The following is a 25,797-nucleotide window of genomic DNA, read 5'->3' on the forward strand; positions in this document are numbered from 1 at the left end:
AGAAATACTTGAATCATTTTTGGTTCTCCTTTGTAGCTCCCAGCTACAATACAGTATATGGTTTTACAAAACCACCAAATGGTTTTCTTCCCCAAATTCCTTCTGGGAAGCCGATCCCTCGGTCGGCCTACTTTGAGCTCTGTTCATTCCTGGTGCTCTGCACGATTCCTGTCTTGAAGGAAAATGTTGATGTTGGTGTAGGAAGTAGTAATGTTTATCCATTACACAGTCTGTTTGTTTAATTAATTCTCCTTTCCTTCCTCTGCACCCCCTCCTTTTGGTATCCTTGCCCTTCCTCCTATTTCTCGCCCCTTTTTCCACATCATTTACCCCCTTCTTGTTCTTCATCCTGCAAATGCTTTCCTTTCTTGTTCTACTTCCCTTCATATTCTGCCATTTTGCGGTCATCTTTCTGCCTTTGCGTCCAGCAGCGAAGAGGAACAGCTCCGTCTCGAAATGCCCAACACCTGGTAAGCACCTTCATGTTCTCTCTCTCTCTCTCTCTCTCTCTCTCTCTCTCTCTCTCTCTCTCTCTCTCTCTCTCTCTCTCTCTCTCTCTCTCTCTCTCTCTCTCTCTCTCTCTCTCCATTCTGCAGACAGGGGCCACGGGGCAGGGATAGCTCAAGTAGTATTGAACTCCCAGCTGACCCATCATTGTGTCAGTGGATGGATGGAACACTGTAAAATTTATTTAAGTGCAGTGAATGGCAAAACATTTATCTTTTGACTTTGCCATTTCTTCTGTTTCCCCCATTACCTTTAGTGTTGTGACTGTCTTCCAAATGTCATCCATACACACATACATTGATGAATGATTGAATGGTGAATGACTGAATGACACTACTTTGGCACCCAGTAAAGTGCTGACCTTTCCCAAGGAAGAACAGCACTAATTTATCGTAATAATAAAAAGGAAAGAAATGTCTATATTTATTTGATTTTAAAACCCGTTTTCTCCTAAGTCAGCTAAACCCCCCAGTGTTAAACTTTCCAGATAGTATTTCAATAAATGTTGTATTGGCAGAAACAAATGTATAAAATACAACAACATTTTGAGTCTGAACTTTTTTTCCCTCCAGTTTCTATATTTACCATCTCTTGCACAATGTTGGTAGAAACCTTTTGCTTAATCCTACTACTCAACAAAATTGGTTCTCCTTGGATAAAAAATAAATTTGGGATAATGTAAAACATTATTGTGCTATTTTTTTCTTTTAATTGTGTTAATGTTGAGCAAGTTAAGCATTAATACTCATTTTAATAGCACACATGACAGAGTCACAGTTTCGCAACAGATGTGGACTGGAATGAATATTTGAGATTAAAAAATACATTCGATCATTATTATTATTATTATTATTATTAGAAAAATGTTTTCTCAGTCTAAACCCTTGACCAATTTTGTATTGTTTTTCTTAAGAACTTTGCAATGGAGATCATGGACTGAATCCAATCACATTACACTTACGTGACCTCTATACTACTCCTTCATGTGGCTTTTTCCATTGTATTTGTAGTTTGCTGTGATGAGCGCTATAGTCCTTAATTAATTTGTTACTTTTAAGCTTGACAACAGCATCTATCACTTCCAGTTTCCATTTCTTAGGAAACGGCAGTTGCTTTTTTTTTTCTCATTGTATGTTCTAATTGTATTCTCTCTACAGGGCTCCACCAAGTCTTTGACTTACACCAAGCAAAGAAACACGCTGCCAAGGTAAAGGTCATCTCATTCTTTCATTTACGACCAAGCCTATTAGTTTTTTCCTCCAAAGAGAGGAATCTTTGTCTGGGCTTTTTTCTGCTTGTGTCTTGCACTTTACTTTAATTACTGACCTCTTTTTCTCTCAAAGGGTCCTCTCCTGCATTATAAAGGCTTTGATTTAAGCACATGTTGCTTTTCTTAGCTCACTTTGGTGATCATCATTAATTTATAAATGGACATGCTGATTCCAAAGTGCCATACACAACTTTCAGTAATCTCAATCCCACCTTTCGCAGGAGCTTCAGTGTGGACCGCGTGATGGAGCGAGTGATGGAGCGCCACTATGACTTTGACCTCACCTACATCACGGAGAGAATCATCTCTGTCTTCTTCCCACCCAAGTTGGAAGAGCAGCGGTACCGCCTCAACCTGAAGGAGGTGGCCGCCATGCTCAAGTCCAAGCATCAAGACAAGTTTCTGGTGAGGAAAGTGCAGCAGGCAAATGATGAATGTTTCTTTTTTATGCATATCGTATAATATACACACTGAGCATGACTTTAGGTACTTGCACAATATAATGACCTCTAATATACATCAGGGTTGGGCAACTTAAATGCTGGAGGTGGCCACATTTTTTCATCAGTGCTACTTGGGGGCCACATAGGACCACACACTTTCTAACTAAATTTGGATGAAATATGTGAAAAATATGTGCTCTTAATATATTTAATTTTTCACATTTCTTAATGCATGTATAAAATATCTACTACTCTAACCTAAAGGGTTGGAACAAAATAACCACATACTGTAATTTGGCACAAAACTGCTGAACAGCAATCAACTCAACAAATTTTAATATTATTGTGGTATTGTTTGTCCTGCATATCATTCTAAAGCCACAAAAAAGTATTAGGCCTACTCACATACAATAGGTACTCGTATAAGACCCGATGTAAGCACAACTAAACCATGCCTGCCATCTAGTGGTGAGTGATGATATCACAACTTAAAACTAAAGTCAACCCCTGCATACTCGTTGTTCGGCACCTATGCATTCGCATATTTGCTGATCCCCCCCCCCCCCCCCAGTATTATTTAAAAATGTTTTGTGTATTATCTTATGAGCGGGGTTTTTTGTTTTTGTTGTTTTTTTTAATGAATTTTTAGTGTTAAAAAAAATAATATATTGTTTTTTATTTTTTTGTGTGAAAATTAATCAAGGGGCCACTCAGAATGTGGTTGATGGGCTGCCAGTTGCCCATCCCATGCTCATACAGAATGCTATTACTTGTTCTTTTGGTCACATTGTTTAGCTTGATTTGACCCCCCAAAAAATAAAAAATAAATAATAATAATAATAAAAAATATATATATTTATATATATATATATATAAAAATAATTAATAATTTTATATATATATTTTTTAATGTATTTATTTATTTATTTATTTATTTTGCTCAAATCGAGCTAAATAATGTGACCAAAAAGAACAAGTAATAGCATTCTCAATCCCACAGTATGTTAGAGAGCATATTATCACACTGTTCAATCAAGATCCATTTTTCTGTTTCAGCTCCTCAATCTCTCCGAAAGGCGCCATGATATGAGCCGACTAAATCCAAAGGTAGCAATACGTGCTGCATTTCTCATAACATCAACCATTCTTGAAATCTCCTCTTATCACATGATGCTTTCCTCTGTCTGCGTCCAACAACAGGTTCACGACTTTGGCTGGCCCGACCTCCATGCCCCGCCGTTGGATAAAATCTGCGCCATATGTAAGGCCATGGAGACATGGCTGACCTCTGATCCTCAGCACGTGGTGGTCCTGCACTGCAAGGTCAGAGTTCGTGGGTTCACTAGCTTTTTCAGACAGATGTTTTAGATATTTCCCAGGGCTGTAAAGACTCTGATGTTTGAAAATACAGCTGAAAAAAATCAACGTAGGTTCAAAGCATCTATGAAAAAGGTCCTTCAACATACTTACAAATAAGTGTGGTTGATATATGCAAAGTTGTAGCCAGGAAGTTGGACACAATCGAACATCTTGATGTCAATCCTGTGCATACTGGTACCAGCATGTAAAGATTGTAACATTTGAGTAGAGAAATGGTAACTTTTCCACTGCTTCCCAGAGACGAGCAGACAGCAAGGGTGACCAAGCACTAAGCGGCTTGACTGGATGTTAATGGTTTTGGTCAGGGAGAATTTAAATCCTGAACCCAGACCACGTCTGTGGTGTGTTGACGCTCCAGAGCCACATGTAATTCGGTCCCGGCTGTAATTCACCTTTCAGACCCGAGTAAACAAGTTCTTGGGGCGATGAAGAGCCCTTCACTGAGCAGCGTACTCTGCCTAACAAGCTTTAATTTGTGAGCCTCCTTCCTGCTATCTGGAGGGGTCACATTAGGAATTTGATGCTGGAATGTTCTTGGAATGCTTCAGGATGTTTGGGATAGAAAATCATGGCGGGGGGGGGGGGGGGGAGCTTAATCATTTGAGCATAGTCATTCTAGTATGAGTGTGATTGCTTGCTAAAAACTGTCAAATCTCTTAAACCCCAAATCATATGAACAAAACTTATCAAATGTATTATTGAAGATGTTATAAATCTTTTCGTCCTGCAGGGTAACAAAGGCAAAACAGGAGTGATCATTGCAGCCTACATGCACTACAGCAAGATCTCAGCTGGGTGAGAGTTCTAAACTTCAAGCATCAATTTTGCTTTGTATTTGATCAAACTTAAAAAAAAAAATGTTGCCTGCAAGGTGGCCCAGCCATTACAATGGCAGCTTCCCAGTTCCACTGAAATAAATAGTCTGTTGGATTTACATTTAAAAAATGTATGGACTTTGATTGCATGCATTAAAGTCACATTTCACATTTCAACATATTGCACAAAATAAAATCAGATTCATGTTGGTGAATTTTTTTTTTTTTTATGTAACTGTCCCCAGTGTCTGAGGATTGGTTTAAATCTTGGCCTCCCTGTGTGGACTAAATTTTCCATAGGTGTGGGTCAGTTATAATAGTTTTGTGTTTTTCATTATAGTTTTTAAAATTTAAATAGTTTTTAGAGCACGTTTGTTATTTTATATTTGTTTTTATTTGTCAAAAATGTAGTATTAAATTAAATTAGTATTAGTTTTTCATAGTGTTTGACGAGCTCACTTATTATTATGTCACAAGTAAAGTAAGCTACAATTCTCAAACAACTTTCCTTCTTCTGTACAGATGTACAGCAATACCGAAATAAATACATTTAAAATGAACCCCAAAATTTCATTTATGATATGAATTAAGAAACACAAAAACAAAGGAGTTTTATCCATTTTATAAAAGTTTTATAAAAGTAAATTTCGCTAATGAAAATTTTAAATTGTAGTTTAAGTTATTTCATTAATTTTCATGAACTATAATAACCCTGTTGTTATGTTGTTATTTCTCTATATGTGGCCTGCAATGTCTGGCAACCAGTCCAGGGTGTACTCCTCCTCTCGGCCAAAGTTAGATGGGATAGACTCCAGCTCCCCTGTGACCCAAATGAGGATAGCTTTGTCAAAAGTGAAACTGCTGCTTTTAAAAATGTGGATTGACTGTAAAGACAGTTTCCGATACTCATTTTAGCATTGATAATCGTCATACAATTGGAAAAATAACCCATAACTTTAATGATAAATAACAATTCGTAGGTGACTCATGCATGTAATCCTTTCCTCAATTTCCATTCTGACCTTCCTGAGAAGTTGGATAAATTAAGCCCTTTGGCTTTAGCACAGGAACACTGGAATCCTGTGGCCAGTGCCAGCTGTATCCTCTCCATGTCATTTCTGGCATGAAGAGTGTCTGGTGTGAGACCCATCATGGAAATTTTCTGCTGAAAGCGCATGTGTGTGTGCTTGCATTTCGGTACAGGGCGGACCAGGCTCTTAGTACCCTTGCCATGAGGAAGTTCTGTGAAGATAAGCTGTCCACTTCCCTCCAGCCATCCCAAAACAGGTAGGCCATGTGGAATCAGAGAGAAGGTTGGGGGTGAAGCAGGAAGGGATGACGGTGGTCAGATTTGGTTGAGCCTCTCTCTATTTCTATTCTATTCTATTTGCTTATTGGCTCATCCCTGTACATTGATAAATAATTGTCGACAATGAGCTCTTTCATTCATGCAACTATGTTTTCCATCTCTCTCAGGTATATCTATTACTTTGGGGGTCTTCTGTCAGGAGCCATCAAGATGAACAGCAGCCCACTCTTCCTCCACCAAGTTCTCATCCCATCACTTCCCAACTTCCAAGGGGAAGGAGGTTCGTGTTTACTTGCACCGGTTAATTTAATTGATAACACCGCTACAACTATGAAAGGAGAGATTGTGAGCCAGGGTCTCTTACAGGCCGAACACCAGTAAACTGTAATCTCACAAATGGGTCTTTGTGTATCTGGACATATCACAGAAACGTCTCATAGAAAGTCTTGCTTGAATAAATGTCATTGTCATGTTATGGTCTGAGTTTGTCAGATCCATACAGTGCAACAAAATGCACAGTGGTGGCACGTGGTGTGGGGGACTGATGCCTAAATAGGCCTCCCTGCTGATTCCCAGCAATGTTAACCACTTACACTGTCATAGTTGGTCACATTCAGCACTCCACCCACACAAACATGAGTGTGTTTATCTTTAATCTGATGATGGACTCCATCAGGATGGAAGATGGCAGTCAGCACATTCCTCTGATTTCATGAGGAATGTTAGTGCTCCATCTGTCTAAATGTCTCTACAGGTTACTACCCCTTCCTGAAGATCTACCAGTCAATGCAGTTGGTCTACACTTCAGGCATATAGTGAGTAACTTGGCAAAAAAAAAAGAATGTGCATGACTACAGTTCTCTCTACCGTTAATATCAGCAGTAATTGTCACTTTTACGCTATCTATCTTGCTGCTGGCTCTCCTTGTCCTTTCAATATTGTTTGGGGCCCTCACAAATTTAATTAACAAATAATTGACTGAGCAGGGTTTTTAAATGTCACTGCATTTCCTTGTTGAAACAGGATCAGAATTATAGTCAATCCAATAAAAATCAGCATTTTCTAAATAAACGTGGTTTTTTTTTGTGGCAGTGGCCTACCAGATTCAGTAGATGTTATGTCATATTGTTTTTACTTCTTCCAATGTTCATTTCTATGAATATAGTAAAGTAAGTGTCTAGCAGCAATTTACTGTACCATTTGCTCTTTGGGTAGAAATCTCTAAATAAGCTCAGCCCATTTACCATTATTTAAAAAAGATCTAATCTATTTGAAGTGTAGCATTTATTTTTATTTTTTTATTTTATTTTTTTCTTAAGAATAAGCGTAGCATTTATAGTGTCTGCTGTATTTGTGTCTATTATTCTATGGCTGATTTTTACTTCATAATTTTTGCTCCACTTTGATCAGAAATGGTTGTTTTGAAGCGCTTTACATAAAGTTGAGTTTAGTTCAAAAGGATCTGTATTATAAAAAAAAAAAACATGGTGCCGATTAATTTAAAGATCAGTTGCTTGGCACATATAACTGCAAATCCATCTCGTATCTTTAGTCATGAGTTGTGCTCTCTGTTTGGTCTACAGTGACCTTCAAGGAAGCGGGGGAAGGAGACTGTGCGTGTCCATCGAACCAGCACTACTGCTTAAAGGTGACATCATGGTGAGTTCACACTGAAAGGAAATGACAGAGAAGCCCAGATCAGGTTGATATTGTGACATTAGCCAAAACAAACATTGACTAAATAGGGCATTCCGTTGTATAAAAAAAGTAGTTGAGATCTAAACAGACCACCCCAGACTTAATTAGTTCTTCCTTGAGTCATGCAATAATGTACGCCCATCTAAAAACTGTTTTGGAAGTTATTTTGGAGTCATTAGGAAATTGTTTACTACTCAATCATCAGGCATAAAGTAGATTTATCCTCAAGATGTGCGCTTTGTCTCTATTGGGTAAGTGTGGTTACATTTTTAACCATGTACATACAGTACTGCACTTTTATGCTTCAGCCTCACTCTCTGCTGCTCCCTGCAGGTCAAATGTTACCACAGACGAGCCCAAAGTGCTGACAGAGACAATGTGTTCAGGCTTCAGTTCCACACTTGCACCATCCATGGAGCCCAGCTGTGGTTTGGCAAAGGAGAACTGGACGAAGCCTGTACAGGTACGTTCAATGTAAATGAGAGGTGCAAACTATCAGAAACTGTTACTGATATCAGGGTTCATAAACTTAAAAAAAACAAATATTATTCCCAAACCTTTTGCTTAAATTCAGTCAGACCCTTGAACATGACTGAAATACACCCAAAAAAACAAGGCGGTTGTTTTGTCCTGCATGGAATACAAAATGTGTGAAACTGAGGAATTGTTTGGTGGTCATGGTAGACCCTAAGATATTGTTAATGAAGCGTCACAAATGTACTTAAGTACACCTTTGTGGTTTTATGTAACCGAGAACACATCTGTGGAAGATATTAGTCTGTACTAATAAATACTAATTGAATTACAGCCTACAGTCAACATTGTGGGTATCATGAGGAGATTCAGTCTACTGAATTGCTGATATAATGTCAATGATCTGAATAGCTAATCCTCATGGCCTTTATGGATCTAACTTAGCAGTTATGTATGCGTTTCCTCTTTCTATTCAAGATGAACGTTTTCCATCGGATGCCACAGTGGAGTTTGTCTTTTCCACTGGACCTGAGAAGATCAAAGGTTGGTGCACTCATTACCGTGATAATCTTTTCTGTTCATCGAGACTCAGAATCACAAGACAAATCAATGTCAAAGCCAAACGGGAACCTCAAATATTTTTGTAAAATAATATTATTAAAGCATTAGTTACGTGCACAGGATCTCGTCAAGCTCAGCAGACCAAAAATAAATAAAAATAGCTGACCTTCCCAGACCAGACCATATCAAAAGTTCCTCTTCATGCTCAATTATTACCCCATCTGTTGTCATTGTTGCATGCTATTTTCTTCCACTTGAACACATATAATCCAGGTGGGACAGTTAAATTCAGCTCTTCATGGTAACATCTGGAATGGTAAACTAGAACTGGTTTTCATATTGCGGTGCATTTAGTCGGGATGGTTATTGCTGCATAAATAATTACCATATCGTCACCCTCTTAAAACAATTGCCTAAGTCATATTTTTGCAGAAAATATCGTTTTTGCCTAAATCATCTCTTCATGATGCAAATAGCTAAAACAAATTGTTTTTCCTGAAAAATCTGAAAAAAAAGATCTATACGATTATTCTAAGAAGGTGTAGATAAATAAATAGCAAAGGCAATGTAACCCAGGAACAACAAAGGACAGCAACGGAGGATGCCATTTGGTAGTGTTTTATTCAATGGTCTGCAATGTATCTTGATATGACCACTCCTCTTTATAAACAACCAAATCACTAACTTCGGAATCTTAGAGAACTTTCGATAAACTAGGGAAGTACTACTGAGATGATGTACTTTCCACTCTTCTCATCTGCCACTTTTCAATAATGACTTACTGCATGTGGCAAAATGTATTCTGTCAAAACAACTGTTTAACCCCAAATGTTACGTCTCTTCACAGGTCGTGAATACCACAGAAATGACCCAGCTGTCACGGTCGATTACAACACTGCTGACCCTGTAGTTCGCTGGGATTCCTACGAAAACTTCAACCAGCGATACCAGGACAGCCTTGAGGGTAAAATGTCATCCTATTTGAATGCCATTTTGATTTCTATAATAGTGTAAGACATTAAATTTAATAATTATTGTAAATTTATAGGATGTTAAAATGAGCATATTATGCTGATTAAGCATGGTTTTGAGAAGACTGGCTAATTGTCTAATTTTTCAAAAAATCTGGGCTGGTTTTGAAGTTGTATTGTGCACATTTTTTTGTGGCGCAGTCTGCAGGGTGGAACAAGGAGTGTTTGTCAGCTCGCTGCCGGTCATGCAATGCTGACTGGAATTTATTTTTGATTTTTCAGAAATTTCAGTGATCTTATGCCATTTTACTGATGTTAGGACTAGGTTTTCTCAACTCTGTGCTAATGCATGAACAGTATTATCCAAATAATGTTATAAATGGGGTTATTCTATGTATATGTGCATCTTTGTCATTACAGCTAATATCAAGGTATAAAATTACAAGTTTAAATTTCTTCACAACAGTGGAACAGCACCATTCCAAATGTACAGTAAGAGTAGACATGTCATGGATCTTATTTCACTTAAATCATTAGTTCAGACTTTTATCAATATTTACTGCATGGAATGGAATTTAAGAACAACACACCTAAAATATCACAGTGTAATTCCATTCTAATGTGAGAGAGGGGGGGGGGGAATCTAAATGCATAACTAACAATCCATCCATCCATCCATCAATCAATCAAGTTTATTTAATTCATTCAACGAGCGGTCAAGACGCGTTCAGTGTTACAAGATAATTTAAAATAATTCAACTGTGTGTCCTTGTGCTATATATATTTTTGCAGTAATTGTGCTTTTATGCTTTAAAAAATAATACAAATAGACTGAGAAGAATGTGTTTTACAATCCAGATTGTTCCACAAACTGACACCTTGAGTTGAAATACATTGTTCTTTTTGTTTTGTTTTATGTTTAGGTTTGGAAAAAATGTCTGTTCCTCTTAATTTCTACTCACTTTCCCTTTTTATAAATTTTGTTTGTACATTAACTTTGGCTTTGTACAATATTTTAAGGCAGTTAAACTCCATCAATTCAATAAATGTTAAAGTTTTTAGTTGTATAAATAATGTTAGTGTGGTCTCTGTATCCACAACCGCAAACAACACGAATAGCACGTTTCTGTAAAAGAAAGATGGATTCAGTGTAGGTTTTGGCTGCACACCTCCACACTTCAATGCAATAGCTCAGGTATGGAAAAATCAATGAATTATAAAACAATAACAAAGCATTTATGTTCAATGATTCTTTGACCTTGTGTAACACGGCTACGGTTTGTGACACCTTAGATTTGACATATTCTATATGCGCTTTCCATGTTAAATGTTCATCAATAATGATACCTAGAAACTTAATTTCATGAGTCCTTTCCAGTTCAATGCCTTGCACAGTCAGTGTTGCTTCAACATCCATATATCTACAACTGAAAATCATAAATCTAGTTTTACTAATGTTTATAGATAGTCTGTTAGCATTGAACCATTTCATAAAATTCTTCAACTCATTCTCTATTACTTGTAATACATTGTATATATTTTTACGTGAAAGGCTCTATAATCACGTCTATGATTTGTTTTATCAGCGACATTCATATCTATATAGTCGCTCAAAATTTCACTAGCTTATGTACGGCCTCAAGAAAAATACTGTTTACGTTATTTGGTATGATTCCATAATTGATATTTTCGTCGGGTATATTTTGTGATAACCTTGGGGCAATTGAATTGGTTTGCAATTTTCTCCTTATCATAAATTACCAAGTGGTCCTTAATAAAATTGTTTGGAAAGACTGGTTTTGTCTTGCCTTTATTCAAGACTTTGTTTATTATACCCCAGGTATTTTTTGTACTACTTTTATTTTTCTCTAGTAATTTGGTTAAGTAATCATTTTTTTTGTCTTCTCAGGATGGATACAAGCTTATTTTTATATTTTTTGTACCTAGACTCTGCATCTTTTGTTCTATGTTTGAGAATCATTCTATATAGAATTTTTTTTTTCTTACAAGCATTTTTCAACCCATTTGTCATCCAAGGACATCCTATGCTATACTGCATACATGGCTCACAAAAAGTTAAGTAGATTGAGCTTTAGGGTGAAACTTCAGGATGAACCTAAAATGCACAATAACTCTTAGAGGCAAACAAAATGTAACCTTCTCTAAACTTTTGAAGGCACATGTCTAACTAACTGTTCAGTGTATCTCTCTGTTGCAACCGAATGATGACATTCTGTGACACTCTGAACTCATTGGCCATTTCCGTTTCAGAACATTCTTTTTTATGCCTTGCAATGTCAAGGTGTGTTGGTGTTGTCTTGTGATGTCAAAAAAAAAAAAAAAAAAAAAAAAAAAAATAATATATATATATATATATATATATATATATATATATATATATATAGCATGAAGAAGAGGACTGTTGAAATACCATTTCTATACGAACCAGGAAATGTATCAGTTGGAAAATGGAAATATGCATTGCCTTTATGATCATCATGAAATTTCACAGAAAAGTCCAATATTCTTGAGTTTTTATAAGTAGTGTTTATATAAACAAGTGTTGTTTTTTTGTTTTTTTTGTCCCAGATATTGCCCACACAAGAGGTCCTCTTGATGGCAGTCTCTATGCGCAAATAAAGAAGCGTCGGGGCCCAGGTTCTGGTTCTCTTTCTTCAACCAATGGCAGCAGCCCTGGAACAGAGGATAGACCTGATCAATTCCTCCCTCAACGCTCAGACTCCGCCCTTTCTGCACATTCTAGCCCTTTTCATCAATTATCCATCCATCCTGACCACCATGAGGAAACATTACGTCCACCGCCTCCGACCAGGCAAGAACGTGAGGAGCTTGAGCGTCTTCTTGGAGGCATAGAGGGAAGCAGGAATCCAGAGCGAGAGACAGCCATCTTGGATGACGGCGATTCGTCACCTTCGGAACGCACCGGGACGCTGAGGCTCAGCCGGTCCTGTTCCTGCCGAGATGGATACCGCTCTCAGCGCTGTGCAGAACCCGGATGCGACCGCACCCTTCTAATGCCAAACGGTTACTGCCTTGATGGAGCACCTGGTACCAATGGGCACCACGGGGCGACTCCTTCTCCGATCCCCAACTCAGCTGCTCCTCCCTCGCACATGGATCTATGCCAGCACTATAGTCCAAACCCCCACCAATCTCTCCCACCACCAGACCTGGTGTGGGATCGCCAGGGCAATCAGCAACACTGCCTGCACCGCTCCTGCTCGGAAGCTACCTCAGCACGTCATCTCTGCCCCTACCCTTTGCTTGACCCCCACAACCATCCTCACTATCCTCTGTCTGCACCAGCTCGCCTCTGCTGCCGAGAGGATGATTACGGTCCCTACCACCTTCCTCCTCTGTCTCACAACCACCACCACCCTCACCATCCCAAGTCCTCCACCACCCCTCCCTATCACGAGGTAATGCTAATAGATGGTCTGCCGCCCCCTGGCTGCTCTTGCAGGGACTGCAGCATCAGGAGAGAAGAAACATCGGCAGCCTATCACAGCATGAGGCTTGATCGGGGCAACGGCTACCACTGGGACAAAGAGACAGAGCTTCAACAGAGGGAGACGGGGCTTCGAAGAGCCAGGGAGGCTGAATTAGCCCGAGGGGGATCAGAGAGCCATTGGGAGAGGCGTGGCCGAGAGTTTTCCCTCACATGGGAGCGAGACAGAGAGGCGGAGCTCCAGTGGGAGAGGGAGAGAGAGGCGGATTATTGGCACAGGAAGGACACCATGGCCTCCTATGCACCACAGGGTCACAATCTCCCTGCCTTCACCTTTGACCCCCTGCCATCATGTCACCCTGCCTATCCAGAGGCGTCACGGTGTCACGCTCATTCGCACCTTGACCTCAAGTACAGCAGTAGTAGCAGCGGCTACCAAACACCCCGGCAGGTGTGCCACTGCTCACCTTACCAGCCGTCACCGTCTGAGAGCAGGGGGTATGCCTCAGGGTACCAGTCCACTTCAGAGTCCACTTCCCCGTTGCCACCTGCATCCTCTATGATGGGGCCCTGTAGTCGTAGCAACGGGTCAGCTGAGCACAATCACAGCCACAACCGTCACCATCCAGACACACAACAATCATACAGCTCTGACTCACACACTGGTGAGACACGGACACAACGCTATTCATTCACATTCTTTACTTTTTATGTGTTGCCACTGGGGAATTTCCTGAATTATTAATGTCATTTTCCAGACGGCATTCGTACCTCGGGTGAAAGTGTGGGCTGGAGGGACCACATTACCAACGGTTCCTTTAAAAGGGGCCACAGAGAGGGCCATGGTGCGTGCTCCACTCCGTCAGACATGTCTGGGCCATCCACTCCCGTCCATACCAGCAGTCCTCTACGGACGCCAGAAAGGTATTCCCCTAATTTAATAGAGTTCCTGTCATGACGAAACCCAAAACAGTGTAAAGTTTAAAATCCAGAGTTACTCATATAACAATAAGCTCTCTGATAAACTTGATATAACACTGTCTGTTCTTACAACTATTACTAATATTTCATCACATTACTTTCACGCTTCTCCTTCCAACTTTGCGGGAACTGTTTGGGGAAGCCCCTTTTCATCAACCATCATGATTGCAGGATTTCCCATGTTAAGTTTAAATAGCTTCCAAATGTGTTGTCTGGATTGGATCCAGATGAAACTTGATTCCACATAATAACAGATTCTGAACCTCCCGGGTGAATTCTTTTGCTCCAATTTTGGTACATAGGCTCACACCAAAATATAATTCCAATGTCCTTTGAGAAAAACACTCTTAACGATACAGAAATTGTATAGAGACAAACCTTTGCCAATGACAATATCCTTAGTGGATTTGGAACATGTTCCTTAATTTATTCTGGATTCCAGTTTTCCCTTACTAAGAAATTTTACACAAATGTATGATTCCAAAATTGTGGAAACAGTGCTGGGGAAGGCCCGTTTTCGGCGCCAGTTTGTGTTGTTGTAATGTCTCGCTACAACAGTTGATGTAACTTATGTTTAAAATAATGTCCAACTTGAATATTTATGATTTTAGTCCCAGTCCAGGGCGAGAGTACGAGATCCGGAAAACGGCCATCAGCAGTGACCACGAGGTGTCGCAGCCCCAGGATAGGCATTACTCTTCCGGTAAGGTCATCCAGGAGTCCACGGAAATCCCAAGAAGCAGCACGAACTCGTCATCCTCACCAATGAAAAGCCAAACGTCAAACACAAGATCACTCACTCAAACAGACTCAAACAACCACTGCACTGCACCAACTCTTCCGTCCCCTGCAACAACCAGCCCGCAGCATCACTGTAACCATGATGCACCATCATCAACACACACTTGTTTGGACTCTGTGACGACAACCGCGTCAAGCCAGGGACACCTCCACTGCTCTTTATCGGCTCTTCATACCTCACCTGCGCCAGCCCACCCTCCCCAACATCCCAGCCTGCAAACCCCCCATCCGTCTGAGGCTGCGGCCGTGCCTTCCTCGTCAACTCAGGCAGTTTGTCACCCTCCGAGCCAGACCCAGACCACCAGCTCGGTATCAGCTCCCTCACCGCAGGTCAATGGATGTTCTTCTCCAACCAGGGGTTCTCACCCAGAAACCCCCAAACCTACCAACAATTCTACAAGTTACCCAACAAGCCCAACCCCTGCATCGTCTTCAATCCAGGTGGCGTCAAACAGTATGGAGGGATCCCCCGTTTCAGATAGCCCCGTTCCTGGCTTTGCCACTCTGGGTAGGAAGTTGATGATGAGCGGCTCTGACCTCCACCATCACAACCACATTCCTGTCCAGCACGGCCCCCCTCAACACCCTTACCCGGGGATGGAGCACAATCCAGCTATAGACATCAACAAGAGGCACTGCTACATTGCTCACCCCCCACAGCTTCATCAAATATCCGTCTCCAACTACTCTACCATCTCCATCCCGCTTCCCCACCCACAACCGCCTCTACCGGAGAAACGCCACGCTCAACCCGGCTCACCCACTGATGAAGCGGAGGTTCTGAAACCAGCCGTGAGCCACTCCAGCAACACTCAGCATCAGCACCATGTCACCTTCTCGCCAACTGTGGGGGAAATTGCACCCTCTGAGAACCAAAGTGATGTTGGGTCCGAGGAGCCTGAGAATGGAAACAGAGTCAGTGTGAAGTTTGTCCAGGACAGTTCGAGGTTCTGGTATAAGCCAGGCATCTCCAGAGAGCAAGGTTATTATATATTATATTATTAACCGTCCTTCAGGTGTGTTGATGAGACATTCCAATTGAGCAGCACTTTTACACATAGTACCCAATCAGTATGCGGATTAGTGCATGCGGCACATTCAGCTGACACATTGCGGCTCATACATGCCCTCCAGCTATACTTCGGACTTCACCAAATTATCATTTTTTACTATTACACATTTGAGTGTATGTCGGTTATCGGAAGATAACGCTGTGAGCTAATGCTAATATTGGCAAATACAGCAGCTCTGCTTACCTTTTGGCTTTCACATGGTTGTGGTAGAACTTCTTTGTACTTGGCGGGAATCCAGCAATCACATGGAAATGGCGAATCTTCGCCCAAGCTACCTGTAAATTAGAATTCAGAATAGTTAGCTCACACAGTTGCAGAGCTAATTGGGTGATTATATAAAAATCCTCTAACATATTGGTTTTGTTTGATCTTAGCAATAGTTGCTTTGAAGGAACGAGAGCCTGGGACCTTTCTGATCAGGGATAGTAATTCCTTCCAAGGGGCTTATGGCCTGGCACTGAAGGTGGCCACACCTCCTCCTAATGTCACCCAGCACAGCAGCAAAGGTAAACAAATGTGTACTTTATAGCATTATCTCCTCTTTGTATTGTGCTCAGTAAACCTAATATTGTGGTCAGCGGCGTTGGTAAGTAATGTTGACAGCATTTCTCTGTTGCAACAGTAGGCGACCCTCTGGAACATTTGGTGAGGCACTTCCTCATAGAAACAGGCCCTCGAGGAGTCAAGATTAAAGGCTGCCAGAACGAGCCCTACTTTGGTAGGCCAATCATCGTGTGTCTCAAGGGAAAATACTTTCAAGACTAGGTGACGGATTAACACGAGCTGTTTTAATGTGCATCTGTAGGGAGTCTGTCTGCATTAGTCTACCAACACTCCATCACACCCATCTCTTTGCCCTGTGCTCTGAAGATCCTTGAAAAAGGTCAGCACTCCTTCATATTGAATGCATCAATCACATGTATTGCTTACTTAATTTGTGCTCTGCTTGTGTTGTCAGATCTGGTAGGAGATGTGCCTGAGGTTCAGCCTGTTAGTAACGTCAGTACTGCCGCTGACCTGCTCAAACAAGGAGCAGGTGAGTTCATTGACCTCTACATAAACTAGAAGTAATGGAAACATGGCCATGATGCCTACAGGAAGTACAAATATGAGCAACTATAACTTTTGTGTTAATATTATTTATTAGTCCCTATCCCCTGCAAATTTTATCACTATATTATCCATCCATGCATCCGTCTGCTGAGTTTTCGCTCATGCTGCTTCTCGTCCCTCAGCCTGTAACGTCCTCTACCTGAACTCTGTGGAAACGGAGTCTCTGACTGGCCCTCAGGCCATCGCCAAAGCAACAGACGCCACACTGGCTCGTAACCCGCGTCCCTCTGCCACCGTAGTCCAGTTCAAGGTGACGTCGCAGGGCATCACGTTGACCGACAGCCAGCGCAGGTACAGAACATCACAAAGGAATATCGGCCGTTAATATTAGCTTGGATTATTGTTATTCCACCTGGTAAGGGATAGATAAAGAATGAATTGTCATTGGTCACACATCTCTGTGTGGAGTTTGCATGTTCTCTATGCAGGTACGCCGACTAAAACGTGTGTGTGTGTGTTAGGTTAAGTAAGCTATATTGTCTTTTGTCTTCTTCTAGGGTTTTCTTCCGCAGACATTACGCAGTGAACAGCGTAACCTTCAGTAGCCTTGACCCCAAGGACAGGAGGTGGGCCAGCCAGAAATTGTTTTTTGTCTAGCTGCAGTTGGAACTGAAACTAACAGAAAATCCGCAGAGTGCACCCTGGATCACTTGGCTGCGTCTGTTGCTGTGATCCTCGCATGGTTGTTTGTGTAATGTGGGATTTGGGAGCGCTTTTATGCATGAGTGTGTGAGTGTGTGTGTGAGCATGCTGGCTGCAGCTGCCTGAGCCTGCTCTCTCTTTCTTTCTCTTTGAATAGGTGGACTAACTCAGACAACACTACTGCTAAGTAAGTGTTCTGTTTGTTTGGTTACTGGTGTGAGAAAGCATGTATGCTTCTTTATAAATGAAAAAAAGTAAGAAAAGTGAAGTTGAAAATAAGTGAATATGGGAATCCGTGGGTGCTAAACCACAAGTATGCGGGGGTATATACTGTATATGGGCCACCTGCTGAAACAATCCCCTTCCTATTTGTGCTTCCCTATTCATGACTTTTTGTGCTCTTTCTGCATTATCACAAGACGTCGCCAAAGCCTTGGCTAATAGGAAAGTAGTAACTAAGAGTCAAATAAATATGTCAGGGAGGAGTTAGATTGTGCCTGTGCTGTTAATGGTAGAAGTTTGGAGTTTCTGCTTTTGCTCTGCTAAGTGGCTATTAAAGCTTGACAATTGCTATTTCTATGAGCTTGCAGAGGCAATATTTTTAAGGGTCACGAATAGCAGTAGTTGCATGTCCATTTTTAGACATGACATGAGCACAATTTGAACACTGAGCGATAAAGGAGTTTGAAACCGTTGCTGGCCAAAACCCTTACCGTCCCTGCTCTTTGTTATCCTCTCCCCTCAGAGTTTTCGGATTCGTAGCCAAGAAGCCAGGCAGCTTGGCGGAGAACGTCTGCCACCTATTTGCCGAGCTGGACCCAGAACAACCCGCCATTGCCATTGTCAACTTCATCAACAAGGTCATGTTGTCGCAGCGTCGGTAGGGAGTAGCTGCGTTCATCGTGAGCTTGGTCCTAACGCCTGGGTTAGGATTCACCTGTTTAGGAGCTAATTCGACTGCAGGCTATGTGACTCTTTTAGGCCAAAATTAAGTATATTCAGACTCTACATGGCCATGCCTTGCAATTCTAAAAACAAAACAAAAAAACTCAAGAATTATTACAAAAAGACCAAAACATTTAAGCCACAAATGCCCCGAGAATATACATTTTATTTGATCAGCTTCTGGCTCGCATCGCCAAGTTAAAAGTCGGTGCGCTCACCTTGGTAACGCAGAGCAGGCCTGATAACCTGCTTTGCTACATGTTGGTTTCAAAGGGTCGCACCAAAATCTGTCATTACAAAATTCTCAAGACTCCACGTTCCTGCAAAAGCCGGAGATGATGAAGTAGGTCAGGCGATGTGATCAGTGTTGGATAAACAAAACGTGTTTGATAAAAAGGTATTTGACTATACAGAGCCCCTAAAGTAACATGGCAGGGAAAAAAAGTTAAATGTTTCCCATTAGGACGAGAAACTTTCTCATCCTAATTAGAAACATATTTCAATTCAATTTTTTCCTCTCCATGTCACTTTAGGGTATCCATACTTATTTACTATACAAGGATAAAAACAAATTTAAAAAATAGTACAGTACATGCAAGGATAGCAACATTATATGTAAACAACTAGAACTAGTTATTGTAATTTGGATAATGCTGCATACTGATTGTTTTTTCTCAATACGCACATTTTTAAGTATAGCACTGATATACATTTGTTTGTTTTTTCTCCATGAACGCAGCTGACACTAATTTGAAGTTGAAAACTGAGTGAACCAACTGTCTGAAAACAGACAACATGCAAAGGCGAACTAGGTGTTTTTTTTTAGCATCATAAATCGAAAGAAGACCAAAGACCTGATTGTGTTTAGTGTCACGTATGTACATGAACTCACACCATCATTAATAACGACAATCCTGCTACATTCCCTCCACTCATAGACCGTTGATGAGAACAAGTTTGAGAGCGTAAATAGGAATGTTCAACTTTTTAACCGTGTGTCCTGTCGGAGGCAGTTTGAAAGTATTTTGGCAACCAAGTGTTGTCACGTCCGCTCTTAACTAAAGTAACGCAAGTGAAACGGGAAAAGGAGACGTGAGGACGTACGTACAGTGTTATTGTATTGAGTGTAATTGTCACACGGAGGCCAAAAATGTACTTAACCAAAGATGAAGCACTTGTATGAATAAGCTTTTTATCCAGTTATATTTTTGTACTTAACTTACTGCTCTTCGTAGCTCTGCTATGCATTTATTTCAGTGCGTTGCTTTCGTAAAAAAACAAAACACTGCGTTTATTACAGCAATATAATATATTGTGGTCTTTGTATTATTTCTCCATGTTCATCTTTATATTATGTAGTAATATATTTTCACATGCAGCTATAGGACCATGTATGAGATATAACAAAAGGAAAGTTGTTTTGTTTGAAAAGTTTATTCTGCTATTTTGTACTCGGAAAATAGAATAAAGTGATAATGATGTGGTACCTTACACACTTTTGAGTCACTGATTATTTTAGGTTGTGGTGGGGGATTCAGAAAAAAAGGCCAGAGAGAAAGTTTACTTTATTAGTATTTATTCACATTTCTTTTAATGCTTATTTTGCCTTAGAACACGTCAAAGTCTTTTTTCCCCCAAACATCTGCTAAAAGGTATTAGACAAAGCAGAATCGTACAAAAAGCATCCCTTTAAAACGCAATGGAGACACCTAGTAATCTATACAGAGAACCTGATTCAAGTTAAACAAGCATGCAGGGTAAGGGAAATTGCTAACCGCAGAAACAGATTTTCCAGTGCGTTTGGCTCATAACGCCATCCAAAACAGTTCACCTTGTTTAGAAAAGTTGCTCAAATCAAGAGGCAGATTGGTCATGGAACCAGATTAGGTGCAAGCTTCGACCAACACTCAAGTCAAGAGAACGAATGTGCCATCCCTCGCCATTGCTGTGGGAACTACAATTGACTGCGGGCCGAGAAGGTGTGCCAGTGCTGCTGGTATGTGGTGTTGGAGCCACAGTCAACGTAGTGATACGCTTCCAGGCTGTTCTGGGATGTTCGCACCATGTATGAGGTTGTCACAGAGGTTCTGAAAACGCAGGCAGGCCCTTCAATAAAGTGTTTTGCAGAAAGCATGGAGCGAATAACACTGGCTTTACAAGCACCATTATTTAAGAGGAAAAATATGAGTTGATAATGTTACTTAAAATTTCCTGTCATGATGGTGACGGACAATTAATTTAATTTCCATATATATATATATATATATTTTTTTTTCTTTTCTTTTTTTCTAAGTACAAACAAATGGAAAGCTGAACTGCTTTCCAGAATGGATTTTGTGTTCACCATTGTATTATTTCCTGGAAGTGAAAGTGGGTTAAGAGAAAGAGTAACATTCACAGCACAGCAATACTGAACAGATGCAAGCAAATTCCGGAGAATGAATGTAAATAAATATAAAGGCATACGTACTGCATGAAGACAAGGATGCTGTGGACCTTGATACTGCGCATGGTGCAGAAGGAGCTGAAAAGACACAAAAGGAGACACTTCAATTAAGTAAGTAAAAGTAAAGCATCATGTGTGTTTTCACTCTTTGAAGCAACACTTGTCTGTTGAATTACAGATCGAGTGGGCAGGCACTCCTGCGACCCATTTGCATGCAATCGATTAAAAAAAAAAATTCCCATTATGTGTGCACTTTAAGATGGTGACCCTATTTCTTTAACGCATCTACACGACATACTCCTACAGTAAAATTGACCACATTTTTTCATTTATCTAGCTAATTTGTAAAAAAAAAAAGTATGAAATACTTGTAATTCCCCTCAACTTGCCACTTACTAGACATACGGTGCGCTGTTGCCAATCTCCACGCTGACTGTGTAGTTCACCTGTCCGACAATGAAGAGGCAAATCAAACCCCAAAAAAATGGAGCAGACACTGAGTTTTTCAACGCCACTTTTGTTGACACGGTGATGACGACGTCCCTAATGACGTACCTGCCGCTCGCTAAGTGGTAAGATGGTGGTGGCTGTGGTGAGCTGAAGCGAACCGATCACCTTCTTCATGTAGAGCACCTGACAGCTGACACTCTGCACCAGCATTGAGAAGAAGTTGGGATTGCTGAAGTTCAGTGTGCTCTGGAGGGAACATAGCAGGGGAGTACAAATGAGTTACACTTCACTGACTTTTTATTATTTGTATACAAATAGTTGGTCGCTGGGGATGCCCAAGCGTAAAATGACGCAATCAAATAAATGCTTTGTGCGCTGCCTATTTCTGAAAACATGTTTTCTGAACAGTCTGGCTAATTTACAAATCTGCCCGAATAGTGACACCCAGTTTCTCTACCACTAACTAAAAGGTAAGCAGAGCTGCAGTGTTAGCACTGATTAGCGCGAGTGTCTGCGTCTGACGAGAGGTTCATTCTCAAATTCATTAAAGTTTTTGAGGCAATAGGCGGGACAATTGCGTATTAATTTGAAGTAATGGTAAATCTAATTTTAGTAATACGTAGTGAGCGGCAGGGTAAGCAGGGGCTCAACATACACATGAAACAGAACCCTCCCCAAAAATGAGTAATTTCAGCTACTGTGGACGTTAAGTGTGCTGTGCTTGATCATTTGTGTATGTGACATCAGGGAACTGTTTGAGTGATTTGACATGCTTGAAACGTGAGGTAGTGGACTGCGCTGCAGGTCGAGGGATCACACACACCGTTAAGTTCATCTGGACGTTGCAGGTTGCGGGGTCGAAGTGCACGGTCACTGCGCGTACCCCATCATCCACCACAATCACTGATCGCGGGAAGAGGAAGAAGGCCACCAGCGCGAACACAAGGAGACACAGCACGATGGACAGGACCACGTAGAGTTTGCTGGGACGATGACGGTTTGTACGTTAGGGTAGGACACAAAAGTGACATGCTCTATTGTAGTGCACTGATGATGACTTACGTTCTTTGAGGTTGCAGCCTTTGGTCAGTATATGGGATCAATGCAACCAGTTCATTGACTTGAGCTATTGGAAGGAACAGGGAGTCATGCAACGTGCTGACTAAGCATTTCGCCTGCAACAATCCACTCTACTATGGCTATGTTATAAAAGCTCAAAAAGTGGCATCACAACAGTAGAGCCTTTCAAAACACATGACGTAAGCTCAGTTATGAATGTGCATTTCATCAAGTTTTTATGATGGCAAAACTTGCTCCATTTCCCACGCAACATAAATAAACCTAAAATGATAGATTGATTCTATATACTGTATTTTTATGACTTTGGCGAAGACCGGAGGGCGCCTCTGCCTCTCTCGTCTAAAACCAGAAAATGGCCGTGTGCCACGGCTGCGTTGCTGTTGGCCAATCAGATGACAGGTGACGACACGGCCCAGCTCAGCCCCAGACGACCGGTGTTGTGCCGCAAACAGCACCCCTGTCCTAAAATGCAACCCCTCGCGGGAGCGCGCACGCATTTGTCCTCCGCCTCCTCATACATCATTCAAGTTGCTCCTTGATTAATTACGCAAATAAACAAACAAAAACAAAAAATTCTCCAAAAAACGACGAAACACCCTCCTTGTTCGGTTCTCGGGGAAAACGGGGATTAATGGAGATAAAATCTCCACCAAAAAATAAAAACAATACATTATAAAAAAGAAGAAGAAAGAAAAAAAGAGGGGGTGGGGGTACCAATATGAGTATTCACGTGTGCTAAATTGCAAATATGCACTTTACGTTGATATGCTGTTTGGTAATTTTGTGCTATCCTTGAATGGTAATAGCTATGCCAGATAGCTATTAGTAATATCTATCTGGCATAAATACTATGCCAGATAGCTGGCATAAATATTACCATTCAAGGATAGCACAAAATTACCAAACAGCATATCAACATTAAGTGCATATTTGCAATTTGGCAAATTGCATTTTAGGGGTGCATTTTACGTCAGGGGTGCTGTTTGCGGTACAACACCAGCACTGCAGAACTACCTTCGAGATAGTTCTAAAAAGCGGTTCCATTGTTAACGCTCGGCCACGAAAAAGTCCCATGGAGACGCAAACATCCGGGGACAAAAAAATGCCGCTTTGGTGTGGAACCGTCACCGTCCTGGTGGAAAAGCGCCATTAGGTGCTCAGGACGAAGCAATTTGTGTCTTGCTCAAGGACACCACAGCCGTGTGTCTGGGGATGGTCTTAACCACATGGCCATCTTGTGGTGTCTCATCCTCAAAATTCAGTCCACACTTGAGGCATCAAGCTCTCAGCTTCATTCCATTGAACAAAAATTGATCACAATCATTATATTGTTTTAAGATTAAAACAGTAAATCATTTTTGGATGCTCCCTGACATCTGACGTCATCTACCAACCACCATCAATCTGACATCAATGTCCTAAATTCTTAGCACATCGTAGCGATGGCAAAGTCACGCACTTCCAAGCATGCTTATCAATAGCTGTATTATGTTAAAAGTTGCTCTTTATTTGCTTTGTTATAATTATGTCTGTGATATTTTTTGAAGATGGGGATTGAAGGTTGGCCTAAGTGATCGGTCAGTGTGGGAGTGAGTGGACGCGAGCTGTGGACAATAGCACTGCACTCTTGAAATAATGTGCATTCTGTTACCGCATTGAAATGTGTCATCCTTTAACCATATACGACGGTGTTACAACATTGACATACTTTATTTAACCACCATTTTCGTCCGTTTTTCAAACTCTTTTCAGAGACATTGGTGCTGATGAACATTAACTTGAGATTTTTGGGGTTTTATTTTACTGTATTATTATTATTATTTTTATTACACAGGAAGCTTCGACGCTAGCTAGAACTACATATAAGTTTCCTCGACGTAGTGTGGCAACTCCTTATGGGATATGGCGAAAGTAGTTCCTACGTGATGGTGCTAACCGTATGCTAATGCTAATGTGCAATCCACCTGCTGTACTGACCCGATGGTATGCGTCCACTTCCTTGACACGCAGGACACGTTATGCTGTCTCTGCCGGTGAACTCTACGTAAGGAAACTGGGCGATGTCTTCCCTCCTGACGAGTCCGTCCAAGGAGTCGTCATCTGAGTCTACCTGCGTCTCGTCACCTGGCCGCCCGGAGCCCCTCGTCCACTTCCGCAGAACCCACAGTCCGCTGCCGATCCAGCGAGAAAACGCGCTCCCCATAGCAGACGGCTTGCCTCCACTGTCACTGCCTGGTTTCTGTCCCTTCCTCTGCAGGTTGGTGAGACAACGAGGCAGTCATTTGTGCATAAACGACAACTTTTAAAGTTGTATTGTTTTACGGCTAACGGACTGTCAACTACCAGGAAATAATGCGCAGTCAATAACAATAGACGGACGGACATAAATAGCCACCTATCGTGTCCTAACTACACCGGTGAGAACTTTAAAAATGCACGGTCTACCTTCTCAGTTTGTTTCCATCACAGTAGCACGAGGAGCATTCGCTCCGTCTCCAGCAACTTCATTTTGTCGCGTTGCCTTCACGTGAACTACGTAACGTTTGGTATTCTCAGTCATCCATTGTTTGGCGGTATCGTAATATTCAAAGTCAATTTATGTTCATGTGTTTTACACGGTGTGCATCCCATTATATATAAAAGTCCCAAAACATCTTGGGTACCGTTTTTTAATTTTTTTTGTATCGTATTTGGGGGCTGGTTTACCCCGGGGGAAGAAAACTAAAATAAAATTGTACAGTTAATGTCTTTGTAGATGTGCTGTTGTATCAAGATGAGTTGTCTTTCGCCAGAAAATTAGTAGGGTTACAATATGTTTGTTTATAAATCCAGTTCATTCTCTTTGCTGAGGCTCAACATCTAATCAATCAGATTCAATGGATTAGTCACTGACTCCCCAAAAGTCATAAATGTGGCAATAAACAAAATTGGGACATTTATGTTTCTGTCCCTGGAGTATTAAATATTTAACAGTCATTTTATTTTATTAAATAATTGGTTAATTTATTAGAATTTAATTAATTATAAATAATACAATGGGAAAACATTACAATGAATGATTGTTTTCATATTTAGATAAACTATTGCATATTCTGCATACACATTTTAACTTTTTAACATCATCGAATGACCCGGTCGACGTAGTACAAACGAGATGTGACCACATGCAAAACGGATCGTCTCTCGTCAGCGTATATACATACAATATATACAATATATTATATATGTATGTTACATACTGTATTGCATTATAAGGGTTAATAAACGTGTTGTGTGACTCAGAGAACAAATACTTACATACTGTAGTTGAATAACACATTTGGTCGACTCGTAGGCTACAAACCACAAGGGGTCCTCTGTTGACATCAT

The 25,797-nt window shown here is 40.9% G+C and overlaps 2 protein-coding genes across 7 annotated transcripts in view; one reads left to right on the plus strand and one right to left on the minus strand.

Annotated features, from left to right (window-relative positions):
* tns2a (tensin 2a) overlaps window positions 1–19,943 on the plus strand; it is a 62,625-nt gene extending 42,682 nt beyond the window's left edge. For 2 of the 6 annotated variants that reach the window (XM_086070141.1, XM_086070143.1), the window contains exons 5-28: window positions 429–470; window positions 1,665–1,714; window positions 1,999–2,182; window positions 3,277–3,327; window positions 3,421–3,543; window positions 4,331–4,395; window positions 5,619–5,702; window positions 5,892–6,004; window positions 6,479–6,539; window positions 7,308–7,383; window positions 7,756–7,885; window positions 8,374–8,439; window positions 9,305–9,421; window positions 12,018–13,562; window positions 13,656–13,821; window positions 14,490–15,661; window positions 16,127–16,258; window positions 16,375–16,470; window positions 16,558–16,635; window positions 16,711–16,788; window positions 16,988–17,156; window positions 17,363–17,431; window positions 17,665–17,694; window positions 18,253–19,943. In XM_086070141.1, the coding sequence (XP_085926267.1) occupies window positions 429–470; window positions 1,665–1,714; window positions 1,999–2,182; window positions 3,277–3,327; window positions 3,421–3,543; window positions 4,331–4,395; window positions 5,619–5,702; window positions 5,892–6,004; window positions 6,479–6,539; window positions 7,308–7,383; window positions 7,756–7,885; window positions 8,374–8,439; window positions 9,305–9,421; window positions 12,018–13,562; window positions 13,656–13,821; window positions 14,490–15,661; window positions 16,127–16,258; window positions 16,375–16,470; window positions 16,558–16,635; window positions 16,711–16,788; window positions 16,988–17,156; window positions 17,363–17,431; window positions 17,665–17,694; window positions 18,253–18,391 (4,836 nt within the window). In that variant the 3' untranslated portion in view covers window positions 18,392–19,943. The remainder of the gene's footprint in view (window positions 1–428; window positions 471–1,664; window positions 1,715–1,998; window positions 2,183–3,276; window positions 3,328–3,420; window positions 3,544–4,330; window positions 4,396–5,618; window positions 5,703–5,891; window positions 6,005–6,478; window positions 6,540–7,307; window positions 7,384–7,755; window positions 7,886–8,373; window positions 8,440–9,304; window positions 9,422–12,017; window positions 13,563–13,655; window positions 13,822–14,489; window positions 15,662–16,126; window positions 16,259–16,374; window positions 16,471–16,557; window positions 16,636–16,710; window positions 16,789–16,987; window positions 17,157–17,362; window positions 17,432–17,664; window positions 17,695–18,252) is intronic. The other 4 variants (XM_086070142.1, XM_086070137.1, XM_086070138.1 and 1 more) reach the window with 4 other exon arrangements.
* Window positions 19,944–20,011: 68 nt separating this feature from the next.
* Window positions 20,012–25,012, minus strand: tmem106c (transmembrane protein 106C). The gene is made up of 8 exons (XM_086070144.1): window positions 24,874–25,012; window positions 24,406–24,679; window positions 22,411–22,474; window positions 22,172–22,331; window positions 21,454–21,594; window positions 21,295–21,344; window positions 20,923–20,976; window positions 20,012–20,539 (listed from the first exon to the last, which is right to left on the minus strand). Exons 2-8 carry the CDS (start codon window positions 24,629–24,631, stop codon window positions 20,407–20,409), a joined length of 828 nt encoding a protein of 275 aa, XP_085926270.1. The 5' UTR covers window positions 24,632–24,679; window positions 24,874–25,012; the 3' UTR covers window positions 20,012–20,406.
* Between the last annotated feature and the right edge of the window lie 785 nt (window positions 25,013–25,797).

Source organism: Leptonotus elevatus, chromosome 2 (assembly GCF_054856555.1).
Source record: "Leptonotus elevatus isolate MCC_2025b chromosome 2, RoL_Lele_1.0, whole genome shotgun sequence".
In the NCBI taxonomy this organism is placed as follows: Eukaryota; Metazoa; Chordata; class Actinopteri; order Syngnathiformes; family Syngnathidae; genus Leptonotus; species Leptonotus elevatus.

What these genes read in the sequence shown, in the direction of transcription:
- tmem106c (XM_086070144.1), bottom strand. Translation starts at nt 24,631, where the DNA reads ATGGGGAGCGCGTTTTCTCGCTGGATCGGCAGCGGACTGTGGGTTCTG. An exon ending in AAGTGGACGCATACCATCGG is followed by an intron (nt 22,475 to 24,405) that starts GTCAGTACAGCA and finishes TCCTTCCAATAG; the next exon opens with CTCAAGTCAATGAACTGGTT. An exon ending in ACGTCCAGATGAACTTAACG is followed by an intron (nt 21,595 to 22,171) that starts GTGTGTGTGATC and finishes TGTTCCCTCCAG; the next exon opens with AGCACACTGAACTTCAGCAA.